The 26,214-nt window shown below is 53.1% G+C and overlaps 1 protein-coding gene across 3 annotated transcripts; it reads left to right on the top strand.

The window, feature by feature from the left end:
* Nucleotides 1-569: 569 nt before the first annotated feature.
* On the top strand, nt 570-26,214 carry SERINC2 (serine incorporator 2). Of its 3 annotated transcripts, none has more exons than XM_077965021.1 (11): nt 634-776; nt 3,519-3,584; nt 11,423-11,584; nt 12,731-12,921; nt 13,340-13,419; nt 13,785-13,922; nt 14,673-14,842; nt 17,006-17,096; nt 17,423-17,564; nt 24,507-24,728; nt 25,599-26,214. In XM_077965021.1, exons 3-11 carry the CDS (start codon nt 11,549-11,551, stop codon nt 25,732-25,734), a joined length of 1,206 nt encoding a protein of 401 aa, XP_077821147.1. In that variant the 5' UTR covers nt 634-776; nt 3,519-3,584; nt 11,423-11,548; the 3' UTR covers nt 25,735-26,214. The 3 variants fall into 3 exon arrangements, with proteins under 3 accessions (XP_014989216.1, XP_077821147.1, XP_077821150.1); XM_077965024.1 differs by having other exon boundaries at nt 653-776; nt 3,519-3,608; XM_015133730.3 differs by lacking the exon at nt 3,519-3,584 and having other exon boundaries at nt 570-776.

The raw sequence follows: 26,214 nt of genomic DNA, 5'->3' as shown, positions 1-26,214 counted from the left end.
CGGTAGGTGGGCATGGTGGCATGCACCTGTTGTCCTAGCTACTCAGGAGCCTCAGGCAGGAGGATCACTTGAGCCCAGGTGCTATGATTGCACCACTGCACTCCAGCCTGGGTGACACAGCAAGACCCTGTCACTTAAAAAAGAAGAAGAAGAAAACAGTGACGATGGGGGCTTACATTTGTCAAGCACCTACCATGTGTTGTAACCATCCTATGAGGTATGTATCCTCACTTTACAGACCAGGAAACTGAGGCTCAGAGAGGTGCAGTGACTTGCCGAAGTTTCTTTTTCCAGTCATTCAGCATTCAACCTCAGCACTTATTTATTGAGCAGAGGCTCTGCACCAAGCACTGAGGAGTCAGCGGTGACCACCTCTTGGCTTCTGTCCCCAAGAGTGACAGTGGCCTGAGGTCACACGGGCTCAAACCGAGGTCGCTTTGCGAATGCTCGCTTTGGAGCAGGATGCGAGCTCGGGCCAGGGTTGGGTCAGGTTGCGCGGCTCGCGTGGCCGCGGGAATCCCCGACCGCCCCCTTTGTCTAGGGTCCCTCCTCCCGGGCACCTGCCCCAGGTGAGTCTGGGGAGGCCCCGAGCGCCGCCGGAAAGCGTCGAGCGGCTTCGGTAGCTGGGGCGGGGCCGGGGCGGGGCCGGGACCGAGGAGGGGCCTGGCCCGGCACCCGGATCCCGAGGTCCGCGCCCCGCGCCTAGCGCCGGGCGCCCGGAGCCTGGAGCCGCCGCCATGGGGGCCTGCCTGGGAGCCTGCTCCCTGCTCAGCTGCGTGAGTCCCAACCCCGGCGCCCGCCCGCGCGCGCCGCCCGTTCCTGCTGCGGGCCCTCACTTTCTTCTGTTGTGCTTCGAGTAGTTTCTTCTTTTTCCTTCCTGCAAACTTGTCTTTCTGGGCCGGTGCCCCGCCTGCTCGCCCTCCGGACCCTCACTCGGCACCCCGATCCCGCTGCCCGCGTCCCCCTGCTCAGTCCCGACCGGCAGGCGCCGGGCAGCTGCGGTCCCGGCTCGGGTTTCCGCGGGCAGGAGGCGAGTGCCCTCGGCGGGCGCCCTCCTGGGACCTGGAGAGATTGAGTCTGGAGCCCGGGGTCTGGGCAGCTCTGTGGGCCCTCGTCGCCCCACTTGGGACGGTCCTCGGGGTGGCCTCTGTCCCCGTCCCCGACCCCCTGGTTCTGTGTGTGGGTCGGCCGGGCCCCGTCCCTCCTGGCGAGTGCCCTGCCCTGCCCCTCTGGCCGCCTGCCAGTCATTCTGTTCCTGTCGCTCGGGCTCCGCCTGTCCTTTCGTACTTGTCTGGTTCGTGTCTCTGTCCGTCGTTCCTCCGACTGTCTTTGTCCGTCTACTGTCTTCTGTCCGTCAGTCCGTCCGTCCCTCAGTCTCTGCGGTCCCGTCCGCCGTCCTCAGTCTGGCTCGCGCTGCCTCCCAGGCACTTCCCCAGCTCGCCGCGGACCCTCTGGGCCCCAGCGCGGAGACTGGGATGGGAGGGGAGGGAGCCCCGGACTTTCTTAGCTGCCCTCGAGTGAGGAGGGTGCAGGTCGTCACGGACCACCGGGCAGAACTCTGGGTTGGGACAGCAGGAATCGAGGGAGGTTCAGGTGTGCGCGGGGAGTGCCCGGTCGCGGGTTCGGGACCTGGGGGGAGGCCAGCCTCTGTTCTGTGGCTGCAGCCACAGAGGGGAGGGGCTCCAGCAAGACCCCGGCTGGGAGGCCCGTTCTCCCCTCCCTTTCCCCGGCCCCCTCCTTCCCTCTTCCCCTCATTAAATCTGAGGTTCATTCAGGCAGCCCCCTCCCCCTCTGGCCCCACACAAAGAGGCCCTGAGAGGGAGAAGGGGCTCCAGCGGCTGCTGAATCTCGGGACTCGCTTTCCTTTGTCCCTGACGGGTGTGTGTGTGTGTGTGTGTGTGTGTGTGTGTGTGTGAGAGAGAGAGAGAGAGAGAGAGGAGGGGATGTAGGGGAGAGCTGGGGGTCTAGAGATTTACTTCACAGCCATTTTCTGAGAATGAGATCAGCATAGACAGGACAGAGAGGCAAGAGAGCCTCTTGCCTCACTAGGCCTCCATTTTTCGTGTGTGTGTGTGCGTGCGTGTGCGTGTGCGGGAGAAGGAATCAAGCTGGTGCCTGAAATCCCTCCCAGCCCAAAGAATTCAAGGTTTGGGCCAGGTCTCTGCCCACAAAGGTTTGCTTCCTGGTGAGGGAGGCAGAGCTTCCACAGTGGACCTGATTTCCATCTGTTGCTCCCAGCAGGCTGTTGGGAGTCAGTGGAGTTTGAAGAACAGATGGAGAGAAGGGAGGATGGGTTTAGAGTGAGAGGCTGGGGTCTTAGAAGAAGCAGTAGGTGGGCATAGTGGCATGCACCCTGTAGTCCCAGCTACTCAGGAGCCTGAGGCAGGAGGATCACTTGAGCCCAGGAGATGGAGGATGCAGTGAGCTATGATTGCACCTGGTGAGGCACAGGCCCTGCTGGGCTGGGCTGGCGGTGGAGATGTTGAGGGGCAGCCTGCCAGCCCTGTGTGCCTTGGTCACCCCATCTGGCAGTTGACAGTAACAGGACCTTTCTCACAATGCTGTTAGGAGATGAGGCACAGCTCCTGGCACATCGTAAGTGCTCCCTGTGGGAATTATTGCTAACATCAAGGAAAGGTGGGTGGAGATTTCCATTTGGAGACAATGCAAAGCCAAGTGCTGGTCTCTGAGTCACAGCATTCTACAATGCTGAGAGCAGATAGGCTGGCTCAAACCGTCTGTTTACAGATGAGAAGGCTGCGGCCCAGAGAAGTTAGCTGACTTGCCAAAGGTTGCACAGGGAAAGGATGGAGAACTGCATAGTTAGGGTCAACATCTGATTCCTGGTCCAGGCTTCTGCCCACACCTTCCCTCCTTTCCCCACATCCTGGCTGCCTGAGGCATAGGGTTGGTCCAGGGAAGAATTGGGAGGTAACTTAGTGAGTAATATCAGCAAGGGACCTGGCCCTCCCTTCAGTGCCATCCCCTTGGGGTTCTGGCCTCTGTCATTTACTGAGGTTCTGGCTTCTGACATTTACTGAGCCAGGTACTGTTCCAAGCCCCTCACCATGCCATCTCATTGGCTCTCCCCACCTCCTCCACCCTATGAAATCGTTAGCCCATTTTACAGATAACTATCCCAACACTCGTGGCATGGAGCTGTCCAGCAGTGGCCTAGGCCCCACACTGCAGTGAGCAGTATGTATGTGTGTGTGTGTGTGTGTGTGTGTGTGTGTGTGTGTATATATCTCCATTTAATCCTCACAACAACCCCACCGGGTCAGTTAATATTGTTCCTGTTTCACAGATGAGGAAACTGGCTCAGAGAGTGAAGGTGACTTCTTCACAGCCACACAGCATTAAGTGGCGCAGTTGGGCACTTCTGGACACCAGTACCATCCTGTTGCAGTGAAGACTTGCTGCACAGGAGTGAAGTTCTATGTGGCATTTCTGGGCAACTTTAGGAGGGACTTTTTTGCATGCATGGGTCAGTGGGGAAGACTTTTGTACCCTCCCAGGTGTGACTCATCTTCTGATTGTGCTTCTCAGCATTGGAACTGGGCTGAAGGTGAACTGGGCTGAAGGTGGGTCCTGCTTTGGATGGGGAGGTAAGATGGGTCCACAGGGGATGGGGCCACCAGGCAAGTCAGCACATGATGACTTGGCCAGTCTGCAAAGAGGGTCTTGTACATCCTAGGGAGTGTGAAAGGCCTTTGGGTCAGACCACTGGACTCGGATTCTAGCTTTGCCTCTTCGCATCTCTGTGACTGTGGGCAGTCACTTGCCCATCCGCTTGTCTGTAAAGTGGAGAGAACAATGGTGTCTGCCCCTTAGCCTGTTGTGAGGATTAAATGGGACTGAGGTTAGTACAGCTGCATAGTTAGCACCAAGCTGGTGTGCAGTGGCCAGTCCATAAACACCCCGCAGTGGTATATGACTCAAGACCACATGCAAGGAAGTGCTGAAGCCAGTGAGACCCAGGGCTGCCTAACTGTAGAGCCTGGGCTCTGAGCCACTGTCCTCTCCTGCCCCAGGAGATCATTTTATAGACGAGGAAACTAAGTCCCATGGAGGGGAGGAGAGACTTGCTTGAGGTCAGACTACAAGTTGTGGCAGAGCCAGCATTAGGACCTGCATTCTTGGCACTGCATAGGGGAAGTAAGTGTACCTTGGGACATTTCCAGCTGACCTCTTCTCTGCTGTGTTTTGACTAGCCCTGGGGTGGCTCAGCCAGTTATGGAGTTGTTCATGAAAGCGGCAAGGTGCACGCTTGCTGGGGCCAGTTTTGCATTTTTTAAATTGTGATGAAATATATGTTTAAAAATTTACTCTTTTAACCTTTTATTTTAGTCTTCAAGGAGTTTGTGTGTTATTTTATTTTACTTCACTTTATTTTTTTGAGATGAAGTCTTGCTCTGTTGTCCAGACTGGAGTGCAGTGGCACCATTCCAGTTCACTGCAACCTCTGCCTCCAGGTTCAAGTGATTCTCCTGCCTCAACCTCCCGAGTAGCTGGGATTACAGGCATGCGCCACCATGCCCAGCTAATTTTTGTGTTTTTAATAGAGACAGGGTTTCACCATGTTGGCCAGGCTGGTCTCGAACTCCTGACCTCAAGTTATCCACCAGCCTTGGCCTCCCAAAGTGCTGGGATTACAGGCATGAGCCACCACACCCGGCTTGTAATTTATTTTAGAAGACACGTATATTAAAATGGAGATCTAATAAATACAACCGTAATAAAAATAAATCCCGAATGAATGGCATTGTCAGAAGGAGTAGTGCCAGCACACAATAGGCACACAGTAACTCCAGGACATCTTCTTACTGTCATCCCTCATCTGGATTACTGACAACAGCCCCTGACTCTTCCCTTCCCCCAAAGGTACCACACACCACCCCGTGGCCTGTCTTTTTGTGGTCAAAGTGAGATTTCTACAATGCAAATTTGCTGCCATTCCTCTTCTTTCGCAATCATTCCCCGTTGCTTTCAGGGTGAAGTCCAGACTCCCTGGCATGGCATACAGGGACACTGGCCACCACTTCCATGACCTCTGCAGGTTTTCTCACCCTTTCAGCTGCCCTGAAAATACAGTGTCCCTGTAGCTCTGCACGTGTCATTCTCTTTGCTGGGAATACCCTTTCCCCTCTTCCTGCTCTTCTTTGAAAACTCCCTGCCCCCTCCCTTAAAAAAAATTGAGGTAAAAGATGCATAATGTAAAATGTACCATTTTAACAATTTTTAAGTGTAGCGTTAAGTACACTGACACTGTTTTGCAACCATCAGCACCATCCTTCTACAGAACTTTTTCGTATTGCCAGACTGAAACTCCCACTAAACAGTAACTCCGCAGCCCCTCATAACCACCAATTCACTCACTGCTTTTCTCTCTGAGTTTGGCTACTCTCTCCATCTAAGTGGAGTCATACAATATTTGTTCTTTGATGTCTGGCTTATTTCACTTAGCATAATGCCTTGAGGGTTTATCCATGTTATAGCATGTGTCAAAATTTCATTCCTTTTTTTTTTTTCTTTGGAGACGGAGTCCTGCTCTGTTACCCAGGCTGGAGTGCAGTGGTGCAATCTTGGCTCACTGCAACTTCCACCTCCCGGGTTCAGACAATTCTCTTGCCTCAGCCTCCCGAGTAGCTGGGACTACAGGCATGCACCACCATGCCTGGCTAATTTTTTTGTATTTTTAGTAGAGATAGGGTTTCACCATGTTGGCCAGGCTGCTCTCAAATTCCTGACCTCAGGTGATCCACCTGCCTTGGCCTCCCGAAGTGCTGGGATTGCAGGCGTGAGCCTCCACGGCCAGCCTCATTCTTTTTTAAGAACAAATAATATTCCATTGTATGGGTATGGATATACCACATTTTGTTTATCCATTCATCTCATCCACCAATGGACATTTAGCTTGTTTTCACCTTGTGGCTACTGTGAATAATTCTGCTATGAACATAGGTGTGTAAATATGTGAGTCCCTGCTTCATTTCTTTTGGATATATATCCAGAAGTGGAGGGCCACTTTGTTTTATATTTTATTTTATTTTATTTTATTTTTTGAGACAAGTTCTTGCTCTGTCACCCAGGCTGGAGTGCAATGGTGTGATTCAGCTCACTGCAACTTCTGCCTCCTGGGTTCAAGCAAGTCTCCTGCCTCAACCTCCTGAGTAGCTGGGATTACAAGTGCCTGTCACCATGCCTGGCTAATTTTTGTGTCTTTAGTAGAGATAAGGTTTCACCATGTTGGCGGGATGGTCTCAAACTCCTGACCTCAAGTAATCTGCCCATGTTGGCTTTTCAAAGTGCTGGGATTACAGGCATGAACCACCATGCCCAGACGGCCAGTTTGTTTTAAATAGAAAAATTCAAAATTGTCATCCAGTCCTCAGCTGCCTCTTCTCCCCACCCAGCGCCCCATGAGTGGTTCTAGGAACTTCTGTCCCTGACTCTAAGGACAACCAGGAGACAATGTGAATGACTCAGTGACAGACTGTTCACATAATGCCAAACCACTTACTTCCCCAGAGCTACCTGCCTTGCCTTGGGAGGTAGTGAGCTCCTTGTCACTGGCAGTGTGCAAGCAGCAGAGCATGGCCAGATGCTTTCTGTGTGGTTCTTCATTGGAAAGAGAATGGATTCGTTGAATGCCAAGGAACCTTGCAGCTGTAAGACTCTAAGGCCCGGGGCTTCTTAAATTCTGAGTTCTTCGTTCTGAGAACCTGGGCTGGTGCTAAGATTCAGCCACTGTAAGTGTTCTGGGGCTTTTCCGTTGCTGCCCTTGAGCGCATCTGCAGGAAGAGGGGAGTGGTTGGAATCGTAGTGTGGGAACCGTTTTCCAGTCTGCCTGCCTTTCACGCTGCATCACAAGCATTATTCCATGTTGCTCTGGAGCCAGGGACTCCGTCTTTCTGGCTCTGTAGCGTTCCGTGGAGTGAAAGGGCCACAGCTGTCCCCAGGTGTTAGACATTTAGGTTATTTGTAGTTTCTTGAGACTCCAATAGGCTCACAAAACCTAAAACTTATTTAAGTTTTTTCTTTATATAAAATCTTTATATTTGTAAATTTAACTTAATTGAAGTATTATTTATATACAAGTATTTATATACAATTAATTATATACAATTTATATACATTTAATTTACCTACATATTTGCCCCATTCAGCAGAGACGTCCGTTTTATGGCGTACCATGGTGTATTGATGGGTGTTTTGTTATTTTCAATTTTCCCCTAGTGGCCAGGCATGGTAGCTCATGCCTATAATCCCAGCACTTTGGAAGGCCAAAGTGGGAGGATCCCTTGAGCCCAGGAGTTCGAGACCAGCCTGGTCAACATGAGAAAACCCTGTCTCTACCGAAAAATACAAAAATTAGCCAGGTGTGGTGGTGCATGCCTGTGGTCCCAGCTGCTTGGGAGGCTGAGGTCGGAGGATAGATATCCAGAAGTGGAGGGCCACTTTGGAGCCCAGGAGGTTGAGGCTTCAGTGAGCTGAGATCACACCACTACACTCCAGCCTGGGTGACAGAGCCAGACCCTTTCTTGAAACAAAACCCAAGAAACCAAAACCAAAAATTAGCTGGGCATGGTGGCTGGTGCCTATGGTCCCAGTTACTCGGGAGGCTGAGGTGAGAGGATTGCTCGAGCCCCAGAGGTGGAGGTTGCAGTGAACTGAGATGGCACTACTACACTTTAGTCTGGGTGACAGAATGCGGCCCTGCCTCAAAAACAATTTTTTCCCCTATTATTTTCCTATTATGATCAGTGCCACAATGAATTTCCGTGTGTTTGTGTTTATGTGCACACATCTACCCTTACTCCCATGGTCTGGCATTTCTGTAGGAAGAGATTTAAATATATATAAAATGACATTTTGGTCAAATGGAAGAGGTTCTTGTAGGAACCATTCCGGGGTGGAGTGAATGCACCAAGGTGGATGAACATTTCCAAGGATGCTCTGGAAGCAGTGTGTGTTTTTCTCTTTGACCTGGTCTCTCTGACTGCTGATCAGGCCCTTGGAAATCCTGAGGTTTCAGGCATCAGGAACACCTGGAGGTTTGATCTTTAAGAACCAGAGCGAACTGAAAGGCCACGCGCTCTGAAAGCGGAACAGCTTTCTTGTGTCTTAGATGTCTCAAATTGAAATTAAATGGTAACAAGCCAGAGTCAGGACCTGACGGGGCACCCGGGCACCTGGCTCCTGAGATCAGTACCCACTGGCCTCCCTTGGTTTTCTGGTCTTGGGGTTTTTGTGTGTGTGTGTGTGTTGCTTTTTTGTTTTTTCATCACTGGAATGTATTTAAATTAAATGAGATGACCATCAGTGAATTAGCAAGCTGGGAACCAGCGTAGTCCTATAGGCAGAGCCTGGCCCTTGGTGCACACAGATCTGAATTTGCATCCCAGCTCCTCAGCCTACTTGCTGTGTGACCTTGGTCATGCCACCTATCTGTCTCAGTTTTCTCATTTGAAAATGGGAAGTTACCACAAAATTCATAGCATCAGTGAAGCTTAATGTAGATAAAGTGCTTATTAGAGAGCCTGAGACTGAGTAACCCTCTGTAAATGGCAGCTGTCACTAATACTACTTGAATCTCAGTGCTGTTATCAACTTGCTGTATGGCCTCTGGTAAGTCTCTTAGCCCCTCTGGTCTCAATTTCCACATCTATAAAATGGGACTAATAACCCGCTCTATCTGATAACCAGAATGTTCTTTATAGCAGGGGTCCCCAACCCCTGGGCCATGGACCAGTATCTATCCATGGCCTGTTAAGAACTGGGCCACACAGCAGGAAGTGAACAGCAGGTGAACAAGCATTACTGCCTGAGCTCTGCCTCCTGTCAGATCAGTGGCAGCTTTAGATTCTTATAGGAGTGCGAACCCGGTTGTGAACTGTGCATTCTAGGGATCTAAATTGCGTGCTCCTTATGAGAATCTAATGCCTGATGATCAGAGGTGGAATAATATCATCCCAAAACCATATTTGCCCCCTGCCAGCACCCCTGCTGCCATCTGTGGAAAAGTGTCTTCCCTGAAACTGGTTCCTGGTGCTAGAAAGGTTTGGGACCACTGCTTTATGGCTATAAAACATTTTTCAGGCGTTTCTTATCCTCTCACCCACCAAAACAGCCACGGATAGGAGGCAGGTCTTGGGGTGGCAGCTGCAAGATGTAAACAGAAGTTGCTGGACAGGTAGACTGTTTTGATTTAGACCATGAGGAATAGTTTCGTTTCCAAAGCATTTTGTTTAGCATCTGTGTGAGCGAGAGAGAGGCTAGGAGCATTTCTAGTCTGGGGGAGAGTAGGAGGGGAGGCAGATACCTCCCAGCAGGGCATGCTGTGTGCCTTGTGACCAGTCCAGAAAGAAGGGCGGAGGTCTGTGAGGAGCAAGGGGCCCCTGCCAGCCTGCTCTTTTCAAAGCTCATCTTTCAATTCCTGACCCTTGGCTCCAGCCCCTCGAGTGGGTGCCCACTGCTCTTAGGATGAAAACCAGGGTCCTGTTCCTGACTGCTGGTGCCTATGTGGTCTGGCCTTGCCAGCCTGTCTAACCTCATACTCACCGCTGACTGTCTGCACACCAAGCTTTGGCCACAAGGGCCTTCTTTCTATTCCTCAAATGCCCAGCCCCTACCCACCCCAAAGCCACCTGTCTGAAACTTTCTTTCCTCCCTTTGGTCTGGCAGTGTCTCCTCATCCCTCTGCTCTCAGATTATTATTTTATTTAAAAATATTTCTTTCTAAAAGGCCAGGTGCAGTGGCTCACGGCTGTAATCCTAGCACTTTGGGAGGCTGAGTGGGCAGATTGCTTGAGCCCAGGAGTTTAAGATCAGTCTGGGCAACGTGGTGAAACTCCATCTCTACAAAAAATACAAAAATTAACCAGGCATGGTGGTGTGTGCTTGTTGTCCCAGTTACTCAGGAGGCTGAGGTGGGAGGATGGCTTCAGCCCAGGAGGCAGAGGTTGTAGTGAACTGAGATTGTGCCACTGCACTCCGGCCTGGGTGACAGGGCAAGACCCTGTCTCAAACAACAACAACAACAAAACAAAAGCAAACAAGAAAAACCTTCTTTTTAAAATATCCGGTCTCGCTATGCTGCCCAGGCTATTCTCCAACTCCTGGGCTCAAGCGATCCTCCTGCCTTGGCCTCCCAAAATGCTGGGATTACAGGTGTGAGCCACCGCGCCTGGCCTGCTCTCAGCTTAAAAGTCACTTCTTCAAGGAGGGCTTCCCTGACAAGCCACCCTCAATCAAACCTAGGCCGTGTTAGCACTCTTCTGGCAGTGGGCACACGTCCTTCTTAGCACTTGTCATGATGTGAGTCACGATTTTAGTGTTTTTCCTGCTTGTGTAGGCTCCAGGAGGGCGGGGCCTATGTCTCTTGCTCTCTAGGCTCTTAAATCCCTGAGTGAGGAGTAGGGGCTGTTTAGGGGAAGATAAAGTTTATCAGAGGTATCTGGATGTGGGGCTTGTTTCCTCAAAGGCTGGGCTGTGGACTGGGCTCCCAGGAGGGAGAGTCTCCATTTCAGGTGTGGTGTAGTGTGGCATCACCAGCCCCTGAATGATTTCAGCCAGCCCAGGGGAAGGGCTGACCGCAACTGGGGCAAAGGACCCTGGAGAGGGAAAGGGTTAGACCGCCACCTGCTGTCTAGTGCTGGTACAGCCTCAGAGCCGAAAATCATTCCATTCATCGGACTGATGTTTATTATGCACTTGCTGTTTTCTGAGGTCTTAGCATGTGACTGGTACTATGCTAAACACTTCACGTTCCTTCAACAGATAGCCTGTAAGCTCCTGCTGTGTGACAGGCACTGTTCCAATTTCTAGGAATATTACAATGAACAAAACACAAAAATTCCTGCCCTGCTGGAAAGCGGAGGCTGACAAAACATAAAGCCTCGCTGACGGCAGGAAGTCCCGGGGGTAGGGGGGGAAATTAAGTGGGGAAGGGGAAAGGGAGCCCATGGGGGCTACAATATGGAATTTCCATTTCATTCTCACAACTGCTTTGTGAGGAGTACATACCACTATGTTACGGAAGAGGACACTGAGAGGTACAGAGAGGTTGAGTGACTTGTATAAGGTCACAAAGGTAATCAGTGATGGCTGGCTTTGTGATTTTTTTTTTTAAAAACCACTCTCCCTTCATAAGAAACAGTGTGACCTGCTGGCTCTCTCTCTCAAGCCACAGTATCACTTGAGATAGACCCAGGTTTGAGTCTGGGTTCTGTGGTTACTGGCTGTGTAGCCCTATATGACCCAGCCTCCCTCTCGGACCTGAAGTTCAATGGGCTGGTGTCTGGGGAACAGTGTGCTCCTGCCTAGCGCAGCACAGATCCGCTGACCTCTGGGCAGGTGGTGGGAGGTGTGCGCTTGGGCAGTGAAGAGGAGAGGGGAGAGTGACAGTGCTGTCTTGCAGGCGTCCTGCCTCTGCGGCTCTGCCCCCTGCATCCTGTGCAGCTGCTGCCCTGCCAGTCGCAACTCCACCGTGAGCCGCCTCATCTTCACGTTCTTCCTCTTCCTGGGGGTGCTGGTGTGCATCATTATGCTGAGCCCAGGCGTGGAGAGTCAGCTCTACAAGGTGAGTGCCCCAGGGGTGGCAGGGCGGCCTCCAGTGAGGGGCCTCAGTGGCTCCAGGATAGAGGGTCCAGGCTTGGGGTCACAGCTCATCCAGAAGAGGAGGCAGGGTGTTTGGGTGCACTGATGATCTGAGGTTGGAAATGAGGGGAGGAGGGCTTGAGCCTCTTGTGGGGATTCTTCTTTCTCTTAGGCCACAGTCTCCTTGGAAAGTCTTATTGATCATTATTGGCCCCCTGGACACTGGCCTAGTGGATGCTTTTCTCCCGCTTAGTGCTCAAGCCCAGGTTTGGGCTCCTAACTTTTCCCTTCATCTCAGTGTTTTACAGCCAAGCACAGACCCAGGGGGACGTGGGCATCACCATGCATGCCTTATACACATTTTAGTTTATATAAAGATGAGACTCCCTGAGGAGTTTGTAGAAATGCAGGTTCTCAGACCCCACCTTGAGGCTCTATTCCATGGGAGAGGGGCCTCAGAATCTCTGTTTTCCCAAGCATCTCAGGTGGTTCTGATATAGGTGGTGGGTGGAGAACACTTTGGGAACCCCTGCTTTATTGATTGATTGATTGATTGAGGTGGAGTCTCGTTCTATCACCCAGGCTGGAGTGCGTTGGCGCGATCTCTCTGGAAGCTCCGCCTCCTGGGTTGATGCCATTCTCCTGCCTCAGCCTCCTAAGTAGCTGGGACTACAGGCACCCGCCACCAAGCCCGGCTAATTTTTTTTTTTTTTTTAAATTTTTGGTAGAGATGGGCTTTCACCATGTGAGCCAGGATGGTCTCGATTTCCTGACCTCGTGATCTGCCCACCTCGGCTTCCCAAAGTGCTGGGATTACAGGCGTGAGCCACCATGCCCGGCGGGAACCCCTGCTTTAGACAGCGCAATAGTTACTGAGGCTATGGGAAATAAACATTAACGATGTAATTGGGGAGCTGCCTCCCAGGGCTTCAGCCCCAGAGAGGGCTAGGAATGGAGGTGGAGGCAGTGGAGACAGAGGTGGGGGGCTCCCCTCCCTGCCTGGTCCAGCCCCTGCTGGGAGAGCCTCTTTCCTGGCCAGCCTTGGGAGATCAGGGCTTTGGTTTATAAAGGGAGCTGCCAGGGTTCTGTGTGGGGTGGGGCCTTGACGCTGCTCTGTCTGTCTCCACAGCTGCCCTGGGTGTGTGAGGAGGGGGCTGGGATCCCCACCGTCCTGCAGGGCCACATCGACTGTGGCTCCCTGCTTGGCTACCGCGCTGTCTACCGCATGTGCTTCGCCACGGCAGCCTTCTTCTTCTTTTTCACCCTGGTCATGCTCTGCGTGAGCAGCAGCCGGGACCCCCGGGCTGCCATCCAGAATGGGTGAGAGAGGGGTCCCTGCCTGCACCCTGGGACCTTCCCCCAGTGCCTTGCCTGCTCCTCTGCCTGTTCACGGATCTGCACAGCATGCAGAACAACTCTGAGTTATATCCATTTCTCAGATGAAGAGTAAGGCTCAGAAAGGGTGGCAGCAAGCCTCAGGCCCTGCAGCACTTCAGTGACACAGCTGGGGCTGGACCTGGGTGACCACCCTCACCGCTGCTTGGTCCTTCCTCCTGCCCTTTAGCATTTTTCCAGGGCCAGGAGAGACTTCCTGTGCCCATCAGACCATCAGACAGCCTATCCTCACCCCTCCCAGCACCTGCTCTTTGTGGGAGGGGGCTCTGGGGCAGGCCCAATCTGACTTCCAGTTTCCCTGCCTGCACTCAGCTTCCTTGTCCATCCCCCACCCTTTCCATAGGTTTTGGTTCTTTAAGTTCCTGATCCTGGTGGGCCTCACCGTGGGTGCCTTCTACATCCCTGACGGCTCCTTCTCCAACAGTAGGCGGGCTTGGCAGGAGGCATGGGGGGCTCTGGGGAGGGAGGCAGGGCAGCAGGTTGGAGGAATGTGGTGGGACTGCTCTTTGCTGGGACACACGAACCCCAGGCTGCTGGCTGGGTCCTTACTCCCCACCCATGAGACAGCACTGTGGTGCCTGGCCACATGGCCTTTGTGCAACCCAGGGGTAGGGGGAGCTGCCTTGCCATGACCCATATCCTTCCCTCTGTGCATAGCTAGGGGCTCCCTGAGGGCAGGGACTCTGTTCTTCTCAGTGTCCCCAATGCAGGGCGTAGCAGAAACACTTGTTGAATGAGTAGATGTGAGAGAGGGACTCTCCTCGCCTCACTCGCCTCTCCCCACCCAGTCTGGTTCTACTTTGGCGTCGTGGGCTCCTTCCTCTTCATCCTCATCCAGCTGGTGCTGCTCATCGACTTTGCACACTCCTGGAACCAGCGGTGGCTGGGCAAGGCTGAGGAGTGCGACTCCCGCGCCTGGTACGCAGGTCAGTGCTGCCACCCTGCCTCTGTACGGGGACTCGAGCCTGGACAGGGCTGGGGCCGCCTGAGAAATTGAGGGTCTCTGAAGCTAGATAAAACTGGGGGGCATCCCCAGCAGCCACTACCTTAGGGCAAGATTCTAATTGTCTCAGGCAGATGGGGGGAGCCAGCTGATCCCGGGTGACTTCTGGGGGATCCGAGGAGAGCCGACCTGGAGAGGCCTTGGAGGGGTCTTGTTTGGGGGTTCCTGCAGGGTGGGCCATGCACAGCCAGCAGCGTGTGAAGCCCTTTTGGTAGTGCCCAGGCTGAACTTCAAGTGACACCTGGTCCCTGAAACCCCAGTAGCAGGGTGAGTCCCTGGTTCTCTTTCAGTTCTGAACACAACGAGGAGAAAGGCTCACCTGGGCGCTGTTTGGTTTCCACATCTCCCTAAACTTGCCGGTCTCTCTTGGACAGGGAGGGCGGGTCAACAGCAGACCGCTCTGTACCTGGTTCAGTTTTTGCAAGACTGTTTTGAGTTCATTGTATTTATTGTCACAGTTCCCTTATTACAAGGTAGCAGGTGAACCATGTTAGCTCAGGGTGGGGCAATGACTCACAAAGGTGTTGGTGAAAGGTAGTGACATCATTCTTCAGATGGGGAAACCGAGAGCTGGAGAGGGGGAGAGCTGCCAACAAGGCCCCTTGAAGGAGTGGGAGTGCTTATTCCTCCTGCCCCACCCCACACCTACCCTCTCACTAACCCTCTGGCCCAGGCCTCCTCTTCTTCACTCTCCTCTTCTACTTGCTGTCGATCGCGGCCGTGGTGCTGATGTTCATCTACTACACTAAGCCCAGCGGCTGCCACGAGGGCAAGGTCTTCATCAGTCTCAACCTCACCTTCTGTGTCTGCGTGTCCATTGCTGCTGTCCTGCCCAAGGTCCAGGTTAGCCTGCCTGTCCCTCCCCGGCTTGAGGCCCAGCCCCTTGGTGGGTGGGACTTCTTGTAGGAACCCGGGTCCTGGGGCCAGGGCTGTCATCACAGAGGCTCAGCCTGAGTGTGTGGGCTCCCAGGTCAGCCTCCCCAGGTTACAGACAGGCTCTCATGGCTTCATGCTGGGTGTCTTTAGGAGGTGCCCTAACCTCTCTCTGCCTCTCAAATATAAAATGGAGATAATAAGACCTACTGTTGGAGTTATTCTCAGGATTGAGATCCTATTTGTAAACACTCCATGCCTGGCCTGTAGATTTCCCTCAGACATTAGCTATTATTGTAGTTATTATTGTTGTCATTTTTGTTTTTATGCAAATCAGTAGAACATTACAGGGAGTCCCTGGGTGATGATTCCTAGACACCTCTGGAAGTAGCGTAGGAAGGTGCAATTTCACATTTCCAATCCAAGACCATCTGGAATAATGGGCAGGAGCTCCCAGAGGAACTGCGTGTTCTTCAGAAAGTACCGCTGGAGCCCCTTGTGAGTCCAGTGGTGCTTTGCGGTTTGAGATCTCAGCACACCAGCAGCTTCAAGGGGCTTAGGTAGTCTTCGGGGGTCTTTAGCAGAAAGGCTAGGAACCTTCCTTCTGGTCAGACTCTTATTTCCCAGTAAGAAAAGTTGAAGCCCAGAGAAGGTAATATCTGTATCCCAGGTCACACAGCAATCAGTATTTATGCAGCAGATACCTCTCGAGCACTTCTGTGTACCAGGCCCTCTTCTAGATGTTGGAGATATGGCTGTGAGGAAGGGAGGAAGCAATAATGATGATAGCCAGTAGTTAGTGGCCTCGGACTTGTTATTTGATCCTCACGCCATCCTCATCCTCACTTTACAGGTGAGGAAACGAAGGCTTAGAGAAGAGGCCTAGCCAAGGTCACATGGGGAACTGGGATTCGAACCCAGGCGGACTGGCTCCAGAGTCTGTGCTCTGGTTTTCTTTTTTCTTTTTCTTTTCTTTCTTTTTTTTTTTTTTTGGAGAAAGGGTCTGGCTGTGTTGCCCAGGCTGGAGTGCAGTGGTGTAATCTTGGCTCACTGCAACCTCTGCCTCCCAGGTTCAAGCGATTCTCGTGCTTCAGCCTCCCAAGTAACCAGTGATCTGCCCACCTCAGCCTCCCAAAGTGCTGGGATTACAGGCATGAGCCACCACACCTGGCCTAAAATTTTTTTTGTTTTTGGTTTTTTGAGACAGAATCTTGCCTGTCACTTAGGCTGGAGTTCAGTGGTGTGATCTTGGCTCACTGCCACCAACCTCCGCCTCCCAGGTTCAAGTGATTCTCATGCCTCAGCCTCCCAAGTAACTTGGATTACAGGTGCCCGCCACCACACCCAGCTAATTTTTGTATTTTTAGTAGACAGGGTCTTGCCATGTTGGCCAGGCTGGTCTTGAACTTCTGAACTTCTGGTTTCAAACAATCTGCCCGCCTCAGCCTCCCAAAGCGCTGGGATTACAGGCATGAGCTGCCATGCCCAGCCGCCTGTGCTCTTAATCACAGAGTTTAGGTCCATGTTTTTAAGTGCATGTGTGGTGAGGGGTGGGGAAGGACAGGCAACAGGGGACTAGGCCCAGTGAGGTGATTTTGGGTAATATGTGCAATGTGGACATGAGAGAGGGTGTGGGCTGAAAGGTAGGTGGCTGGCAGGTACAGGGCTGCTGTAGTCAGGGTTCCTAGGGCTCCATGGGAGTCCTGTCTGCATACTGAAGAGAGGCTGCCTGTGCGGAGATGCTGGGAAGGAATATGTCAGAGGGAGGGCACAGCGAAGGCAAAGGCCCTGCAGTGGGAGAGGCTGGGCAGACTCTCCAGATAGAGAGCAGGGAGGAGCCGGGCAGCGGGCCAGGCAGAGATGAAGGAATTCAGAGTGTGATGAGATGGGTTTTCAGCAGGGGAGGAGGGCGGGTAATCTGAGGGGTGTTAAGAGAAAGAAGAATTAGGACTCAGCCTTTGGTTAGTGAGGTGGGTGGTAGGTGGCCTGGCTGGTGTTTTCCCTAAGTGGGGTGTGGTGGGGTATCCTAGGTGGGTGGGAGCTTCTGAGGTCCCTTGGCTGGTGTGAGTGGGCTGGGTGGGGTGGGATGTCTCTGGTCCGGCAGGGATCTTATCAGTGAACGACTCTTGCCAGGACGCCCAGCCCAACTCGGGTCTGCTGCAGGCCTCAGTCATCACCCTCTATACCATGTTTGTCACCTGGTCAGCCCTATCCAGTGTCCCTGGTGAGTATGGGCCCAGGCTCAAGGAGGCCTGGCCTCGTTCCTGGGTCAGCATCGGCCTGCTGTGGGGCTGGGGACCCTCACAAGTGACAGGGACATCCCTGCTCCAGCCCATTCTGAGTCTCAGTCCTCCCATGAGATGGGAGGGCCCGTCTGTTCCTGAGTTGTCTCTCTGCCCTTGTGACTGCTGAGCACTCTGTTGCTGGGAGTGGGGTGGTTGGCTGTGCATCTGTCTGTCTATTGGGGTGGCTCTCTAGCCATCCTCAGGGCCACTTGGCTACCTAGGCCTGGCCTACATGGACTGAGGGTGATTGTGCTCTCATCCCCAGAACAGAAATGCAACCCCCACTTGCCAACCCAGCTGGGCAATGAGACGGTCATGGCAGGCCCTGAGGGCTATGAGACCCAGTGGTGGGATGCCCCGAGCATTGTGGGCCTCATCATCTTCCTCCTGTGCACCCTCTTCATCAGGTATGGCCAGGTCTGGATTCTGGGGAAGGATCATGATTCGGGGCCCTGAGCCAGAGTGAGGGGAGGGTGTGGGAGCCAGGATACCAAGCTGGAAGGTGCTCTTCGAATTCAATGTGTCCCACTCTTGCATTGTGCGGGAGGAGAAACTGAGTCCCTCAGAGGACACGGCTTGAATGGGCAACAGAGGTGGGCGTGACCTTGCCTTCTGGCTCATGGCCCTTTCCTGCATACTGGGCCAGTTCAGTTCGGTACAGACAGCTGTGGGGTCAGGGAAGGAGCATGGACTGGGGTCGGTGGATCCAGGGACTGTTTCTCATCTGCTGTGTGGCTTGGGGTAAGTGGCTAAACCTTTCTGAGCTCCTGTTTCCTCCTCAGTAAGAAGAGGATGACAACCTCCATTGTAGTGGATGTGTCTGTGACCCAACACGCTCCCCTGAGACAAGGCAGCTCATGCTGAAGGTCACATAGCGGCTCTTTTCAAAGGGCTTAACATCTTAGTAGGTGTTTATCCGTGTGGACTCCGCAGCCAGACTGCCTGCATTTGAGCCTAGCATTGCCACTTACTGGCTATGTGATCCTGGGCAAGTCACTTAACCTCTCTAGCCTCAATTTCCTTGTCTGTAAAATAGAGATAAAAATAGTACCTCCCTCATTGGATTGTTGAAGGGCTATAGATGAATCAGTATGTGTAAAACACATATAAAGGGGCCAGGCGTGGTGTCTCACACTTGTAATCCCAGCACTTTGGGAGGCCAAAGTGGGAGGATCTCTTGGGCCCAGGAGATTGAGACCAGCCTGGGCAACATAGTGAGACCCTGTCTTTTTTAAAAAAATTAACAAAACAAAACAAAAACACTTAGAAAGGAACTTGGCAAGTAGTAAGTTATTTGTAATCCAAACACTTTGCCACGCTGAAGCAGGAGGATTGCTTGGGCCCAGGAGTTTAAGGCCAGCCTAGGCAACGTAGTGTCTCTAGAAAAAAAAAGTTTTGTAATTAGTCAGGCATGGTGGTGTGCACCTTGTAGTTCCAGTGACTGAAGAGGCTGAGGTGGGAGGATTGCTTGAGCCTAGGAGTTTGCCAGATTAAGTATTGCATATTATTGTGAACATTTGCATAATATTGTTAACATTTGTATATTAGTATGAACATAATATTGTGAACATTTGCACAACTAGGTAGCTGTGGGTGGCTGTTCTTATGAGTCACTAGATCATAAGATTAGGTTTAATTATTGTTTACACTGCATCTGGCAGACCCTGAGTTTGCTTCCCTGTGACCCTGCATTTCTCCAGGCGCCACTTTCCATCTGCCCTTAACTCTAGAGGGAATCTTGGCTCTGCTCCCCTGATCTTTCCCCATCCATCCATCCCAGTTCCAACAGCACCCCTGCCTCCAGGCCCCTGGGCTAGATCATTTTAAGACTCTTTCACATTTTGTTCTGTTTTGGCCTTTTTCAAAACATTTTCTCTAAGTCAGTTCTGTACAGTTCATAAACATGTATCTTCTTTGTCACATTTGATTCCTTTTCAAGCTGGAAAGGCTTGAAGTACCTCTGTGTCCTCTCCTCTACCTTTCCCTCCCCTCCCCTCCCCTCCCCTCCCCATTCCTCTCCCTTTTCTTTTTTGAGACAGGGTCTTCCTGTCACCCAGGCTGGAGTGCAATGGCACGATCACAGCTCACTGTCGCCTCAAACTCCTGGGCTCAAGTGATCCTCCCACCTTAGCCTCCTGAGTCTCTGAGACTACAGGTGCATACCACCATGCCTGGCTACTTAAAAAACTTTTTTTTTTTTTCTTTTGTAGAGACACTATGTTGCCCAGGATGGCCTTTAACTCCTGGCCCTAGCAATCCTCCTACCATAGCCTACCAAAGTATTTGGATTACAGGAGTGGACCACTCCTGGCCTGATTACCTTGATTTTACAGATAGGGAAACTGAGACCCAGGGAGGAGGCCATGAGCACACAGTGGCCGGTGGCTGAAGAGCTTGGAAATCTTTCCCTGCCCCTGGTTCTTTGTCCCTTCCCCTCCCTGACCTGGCACAGCTGTTTTTCCTGCCGCTTCCACACCCACAGCTCCTGGCACATGCACTGCTGAGAGCCTGGGGCACAGGTCTGTTCTTAGCATGGTTCTTACAGCACAGGCAGCAAAGAAGCGTATGTAACCCATGAGGGCCAGGACCACCCAATCTGGGCTCATGCGTGAGATATCCATATGGTATTTGGTAGATAGGGTAGGTAGGGTGGGTAGGGTGGATAGGGTGGTTAGGGTGGGTAGGGTGGATAGGGTGGTTAGGTTGGATAGGGTGGTTAGGTTGGATAGGGTGGATAGGGTGGGTAGGGTGTGTAGGGTGGATAGGGTGGATAGGGTGTGTAGGATGGATAGGGTGGATAGGGTAGTTAGGGTGTGTAGGGTAGGTAGGGTGGATAGGGTGGGTAGGGTGGTTAGGGTGGGTAGGGTGGATAGGGTGGGTAGGTTGGATAGGGTGGATAGGCTGGGTAGGGTGGGTAGGGTGTATAGGATGGATAGGGTGGATAGGGTGGTTAGGGTGGATAGGGTGGATAGGGTAGTTAGGGTGTGTAGGGTAGGTAGGGTGGATAGGGTGGATAGGGTGGGTAGGGTGGTTAGGTTGGATAGGGTGGATAGGGTGGGTAGGGTGTGTAGGGTGGATAGGGTGGATAGGGTGTGTAGGATGGATAGGGTGGATAGGGTGGGTAGGGTGGTTAGGGTGGATAGGGTGGATATGGTGGATAGGGTGGTTAGGGTGGTTAGGGTGGATAGGGTGGTTAGGGTGTGTAGGGTAGGTAGGGTGGATAGGGTGGGTAGGGTGGTTAGGGTGGATAGGGTGGGTAGGGTGGTTAGGGTGGATAGGGTGGGTAGGGTGGTTAGGGTGGATAGGGTGGGTAGGGTGGATAGGGTGGATAGGGTGGGTAGGGTGGATAGGGTGGATAGGGTGTGTAGGGTAGGTAGGGTGGATAGGGTGGGTAGGGTGGATAGGGTAGGTAGGGTGGATAGGGTAGGTAGGGTGGATAGGGTGGTTAGGGTGGATAGGGTGGTTAGGGTGGGTAGAGTGGATGGGGTGGGTAGGTTGGATAGGGTGGATAGGGTGGGTAGGGTGGGTAGGGTGGATAGGGTAGGTAGGGTGGGTAGGGTGGTTAGGGTGGGTAGGGTGGGTAGGGTGTGTAGGGTGGTTAGGGTGGTTAGGGTGGGTAGGGTGGGTAGGGTGGATAGGGTGGGTAGGGTGGGTAGGGTGGTTAGGGTGGGTAGGGTGGGTAGGGTGGATAGGGTGGTTAGGGTGGTTAGGGTAGGTAGGGTGGATAGGGTAGGTAGGGTGGATAGGGTGGTTAGGGTGGTTAGGGTAGGTAGGGTGGTTAGGGTAGGTAGGGTGGATAGGGTAGGTAGGGTGGATAGGGTAGGTAGGGTGGATAGGGTGGTTAGGGTGGATAGGGTGGTTAGGGTGGGTAGAGTGGTTAGGGTGGGTAGGGTGGATAGGATGGATAGGGTGGGTAGGGTGGGTAGGGTGGATAGGGTGGGTAGGGTGGATAGGGTGTGTAGGGTAGGTAGGGTGGATAGGGTGTGTAGGGTAGTAGGGTGGATAGGGTGGGTAGGGTGGGTAGGGTGTGTAGGGTAGGTAGGGTGGATAGGGTGGTTAGGGTGGGTAGGGTGGGTAGGGTAGGTAGGGTAGGTAGGGTGGATAGGCTGGGTAGGGTGGATAGGGTGGATAGGGTGTGTAGGGTAGGTGGGGTGAATAGGGTGGATAGGGTGGGTAGGGTGGATAGGGTGGATAGGGTGTGTAGGGTAGGTGGGGTGAATAGGGTGGATAGGCTGGGTAGGGTGGATAGGGTGGATAGGGTGTGTAGGGTAGGTGGGGTGAATAGGGTGGATAGGGTGGGTAGGGTGGATAGGGTGTGTAGAGTAGTAGGGTGGATAGGGTGGGTAGGGTAGGTGGGGTGAATAGGGTGGATAGGGTAGGTAGGGTGGATAGGGTGTGTAGAGTAGTAGGGTGGATAGGGTGGGTAGGGTGGGTAGGGTGTGTAGGGTAGGTAGGGTGGATAGGGTGGTTAGGGTGGGTAGGGTGGGTAGGGTAGGTAGGGTAGGTAGGGTGGATATGGTGGATAGGGTGTGTAGGGTAGGTAGGGTGGATAGGGTGGTTAGGGTGGATAGGGTGGTTAGGGTGTGTAGGGTGGGTAGGGTGGATAGGGTGGTTAGGGTGTGTAGGGTGGGTAGGGTGGATAGGGTGGTTAGGTTGGATAGGGTGGGTAGGGTGTGTAGGGTAGGTGGGGTGAATAGGGTGGATAGGGTGGGTAGGGTGGATAGGGTGTGTAGAGTAGTAGGGTGGATAGGGTGGGTAGGGTAGGTGGGGTGAATAGGGTGGATAGGGTAGGTAGGGTGGATAGGGTGTGTAGAGTAGTAGGGTGGATAGGGTGGGTAGGGTGGGTAGGGTGTGTAGGGTAGGTAGGGTGGATAGGGTGGTTAGGGTGGGTAGGGTGGGTAGGGTAGGTAGGGTAGGTAGGGTGGATATGGTGGATAGGGTGTGTAGGGTAGGTAGGGTGGATATGGTGGATAGGGTGTGTAGGGTAGGTAGGGTGGATAGGGTGGTTAGGGTGGATAGGGTGGTTAGGGTGTGTAGGGTGGGTAGGGTGGATAGGGTGGTTAGGGTGTGTAGGGTGGGTAGGGTGGATAGGGTGGTTAGGGTGTGTAGGGTGGGTAGGGTGGATAGGGTGGTTAGGTTGGATAGGGTGGGTAGGGTGTGTAGGGTAGGTGGGGTGGATAGGGTGTGTAGGGTAGGTAGGGTGGATAGGGTAGGCAGGGTGGTTAGGGTGAGTAGGGTGTGTAGGGTAGGTAGGGTGGATATGGTGGATAGGGTGTGTAGGGTAGGTAGGGTGGATAGGGTGAGTAGGGTGTGTAGGGTAGGTAGGGTGGATAGGGTGTGTAGGGTAGTAGGGTGGATAGGGTGGGTAGGGTGGGTAGGGTGTGTAGGGTAGGTAGGGTGGATAGGGTGGTTAGGGTGGGTAGGGTGGGTAGGGTAGGTAGGGTAGGTAGGGTGGATAGGCTGGGTAGGGTGGATAGGGTGGATAGGGTGTGTAGGGTAGGTGGGGTGAATAGGGTGGATAGGGTGGGTAGGGTGGATAGGGTGTGTAGGGTAGGTAGGGTGGATAGGGTGTGTAGAGTAGTAGGGTGGATAGGGTGGGTAGGGTGGGTAGGGTGTGTAGGGTAGGTAGGGTGGATAGGGTGGTTAGGGTGGGTAGGGTGGGTAGGGTAGGTAGGGTAGGTAGGGTGGATAGGCTGGGTAGGGTGGATAGGGTGGATAGGGTGTGTAGGGTAGGTAGGGTGGATATGGTGGATAGGGTGTGTAGGGTAGGTAGGGTGGATATGGTGGATAGGGTGTGTAGGGTGGATAGGGTGGATAGGGTGGTTAGGGTGGATAGGGTGGTTAGGGTGTGTAGGGTGGGTAGGGTGGATAGGGTGGATAGGGTGTGTAGGGTAGGTAGGGTGGATATGGTGGATAGGGTGTGTAGGGTAGGTAGGGTGGATATGGTGGATAGGGTGGTTAGGGTGTGTAGGGTGGGTAGGGTGGATAGGGTGGTTAGGGTGTGTAGGGTGGGTAGGGTGGATAGGGTGGTTAGGGTGTGTAGGGTGGGTAGGGTGGATAGGGTGGTTAGGGTGTGTAGGGTGGGTAGGGTGGATAGGGTGGTTAGGTTGGATAGGGTGGATAGGGTGTGTAGGGTAGGTAGGGTGGATAGGGTAGGCAGGGTGGTTAGGGTGAGTAGGGTGTGTAGGGTAGGTAGGGTGGATATGGTGGATAGGGTGTGTAGGGTAGGTAGGGTGGATAGGGTGAGTAGGGTGTGTAGGGTAGGTAGGGTGGATAGGGTATGTAGGGTAGGTAGGGTGGATAGGGTAGGTAGGGTGGGTAGGGTGGATAGGGTAGGTAGGGTGGAGAGAGTGAATAGGGTGGGTAGGGCGGAGAGGGTGGATAGGGTGGGTAGGGTGGGTAGGGTTGTTAGGGTGGATAGGATGTGTAGGGTAGGTGGGGTGAATAGGGTGGATAGGGTGGGTAGGGTGGATAGGGTGTGTAGGGTAGGTAGGGTGGAGAGAGTGGATAGGGTGATTGTAGGGTAGATAGGGTGGATAGGGTGGATAGGGTGTGTAGGGTAGGCAGGGTGGAGAGGGTATGTAGGGTGGGTAGGGTGAATAGGGTAGGTAGGTTGGGTAGGGACGCACTGATGCACAGCAAGGGGTGATTTCTCAATTTGCTGGTGTGGTGGGACTAGAATCCAGCTCTCCTTCTTTTCACTTTTTTTGGAAATGGGAGTTGGTTTTTCAAAAATTTTTATGTCTCAAACTATCAAATTCTGTTGAAAACATCAAGGCTTATCGCAGAAAGCATGACATACAATCATTACTGCTGTTCTTTTTAGTGTAAGCACGAAGGGAAGGGAGGTCATTGGTAAAACCACCTGACACTAATAAAATGGAAACTTAATGGCAAACGAGTGTGATTAATTATTAACATTCTTAATGGATGTAGTACCTGGTATGGTGCTTTGTAGTATTAGGTACTCGATACGTGTTTATGGAAATGGCAAAGGCACAATCCTAACAACAGTGACTGTTGATTGAATTTATATTCTGTGCCAAACACTATGCTAGAGACCTTATGTCATTATTCCATCTAGTCCCCCCAGCAGTCCTCTAGAGCAGTTACGATTATCCCTTATTTTACAGACAAGGAATCAGAGGCTCAGAGAGGTTAATTGTTTTGCTCAAGGTCACACAGAAAATGGGAGTGGGGTTAGGGGTAGAGTTGAGAGGCAAAGCAGTTTGTTAACTCCCGGGCCCAGTAACCGGGTCGCTGGCCTCTGAGGCTCTGGGACCATTTGTGTCCAGTGTTATGACCAACGCCAGGGCTATCTATTTGCCCACCTTCTCCCTCCCCTGCAGTCTGCGCTCCTCAGACCACCGGCAGGTGAACAGCCTGATGCAGACTGAGGAGGGCCCACCTATGCTAGAGGCCACACAGCAGCAGCAGCAGCAGGTGGCAGCCTGTGAGGGCCGGGCCTTTGACAACGAGCAGGATGGCGTCACCTACAGCTACTCCTTCTTCCACTTCTGCCTGGTGCTGGCCTCACTGCACATCATGATGACGCTCACCAACTGGTACAAGTGCGTAGCCCGGTGGGGCATGGACAGAACCCAGGGGTGCGGGGTGCAGGTCTACACATCTCTCCTCACTGGGTTTTCCTGATGTCTGCTTAAGGCTTGGGGGTGGGGGTGTGTATTGAGGACCCTCCATAGAGCCTGCCCCTTCCCTGCTCCAGTTTCCCCACCAGTGCCTTCATCTGCTCAGCTCCCGCACCTTCACTAGGAGACTGAACCGGGGAAGGCACAGCAGCTGGTGCTGGGCCTGTGCAGGGCAGGTGGGGTTTAAAAATCAGGGGTCATGGGGTCAGATTTGGGCTTCATGGTTGGAAGGTTAGGATGAGGATGTGGAGTTCAGAACCAAAGTTACAAGTCAAGGATAGAAGTCATGAGGTTCTAGGGCTGGGATTGTGGTCATTTAGTGTCAAAAATTTGGTCATTTGGTTAAAGTTAAAATTGATAGTAGGAGGCCATAAAGCCAGGATTGAAGTGGCAGGGTCAAGGAGCTAAATGACGGTAATGAGGTCAGGAGCTACTCTTAAGTTACAGGATCAAAGGTCAGAATCAAGGGTAACGGTCAGGACTAAGGTCAGGAGCTCCAGGGTCTGAAGTTCAGAGGCTAGGATTGAGGTCCCAGAATTAGGATCACAAAGTTGGAGACCAGGAGGCAGGTCACGATCTCACGGACTAACACTGGACTCAAGATGGGAGTCGAGGTCAGGAGCTCTGTCCACAGTCACAAGGCCAGGTGTTAAAAATATCAGAGACGGATTGGAGTTACAGTGGAAGAGCCAGAGTTGAAGTCCGGGGTCACAACTGGGTCATAAGGCCAGGGGCCAAGACGGAAGTCACCAGACTGGGCACCGGGCTCATGGGGAAGATGGTGTGTTCCAGGCCGGGCGAGACCCGGAAGATGATCAGCACGTGGACCGCCGTGTGGGTGAAGATCTGTGCCAGCTGGGCGGGGCTGCTCCTCTACCTGTGGACCCTGGTAGCCCCACTCCTCCTGCGCAACCGCGACTTCAGTTGAGGCAGCCTCACAGCCTGCCACCTGGTGCCTCCTGCCACCTGGTGCCTCTCGGCTCAGTGACAGCCAACCTGCCCCCTCCCTGCACCAATCAGCCAGGCTGAGCCCCGACTCCTGCCCCAGCTCCAGGACCTGCCCCTGAGCCAGGCCCTCTAGTCTTAGTGCCTTCAGGGTCCAAGGAGCCCCATCCCCCTGCCACACCCACGTGGTGGAGCTGCCTCTTCCTTCCCCTCCCCGCTGTTGCCCATACTCAGCATCTCGGGATGAAAGGGCTCCCTTGTCCTCAGGCTCCATGGGAGCCAGGCTGCTGGAGACAGCCGCTCAGAGCCGCTGGAGGGCAGAGAGCTCCCACCACAGTGAGGCATCCGGCACTGAGGCCACAGTGTTCCTGGTCACATCCCCCAGGGGACCCTGCCCCCTTCCTGGACTTCGTGCCTTACTGTGTCTCTAAGACTTTGTCTAATAAACAAGCCAGTGCATGTA

Source organism: Macaca mulatta, chromosome 1, assembly GCF_049350105.2.
Source record: "Macaca mulatta isolate MMU2019108-1 chromosome 1, T2T-MMU8v2.0, whole genome shotgun sequence".
In the NCBI taxonomy this organism is placed as follows: domain Eukaryota; kingdom Metazoa; phylum Chordata; class Mammalia; order Primates; family Cercopithecidae; genus Macaca; species Macaca mulatta.
Note: the sequence above shows the minus strand (reverse complement) of the source record. Positions and strands in the feature narration are given on the sequence as shown.

Bases quoted from the DNA above. Each gene is read 5' to 3' on its own strand.
- SERINC2 (XM_015133730.3), top strand. From the start codon at position 738: ATGGGGGCCTGCCTGGGAGCCTGCTCCCTGCTCAGCTGC. The intron at 777-11,422 runs GTGAGTCCCAAC...GCTGTCTTGCAG, and splicing joins CCTGCTCCCTGCTCAGCTGC to GCGTCCTGCCTCTGCGGCTC. The intron at 24,729-25,598 runs GTGCGTAGCCCG...GGTGTGTTCCAG, and splicing joins ACGCTCACCAACTGGTACAA to GCCGGGCGAGACCCGGAAGA.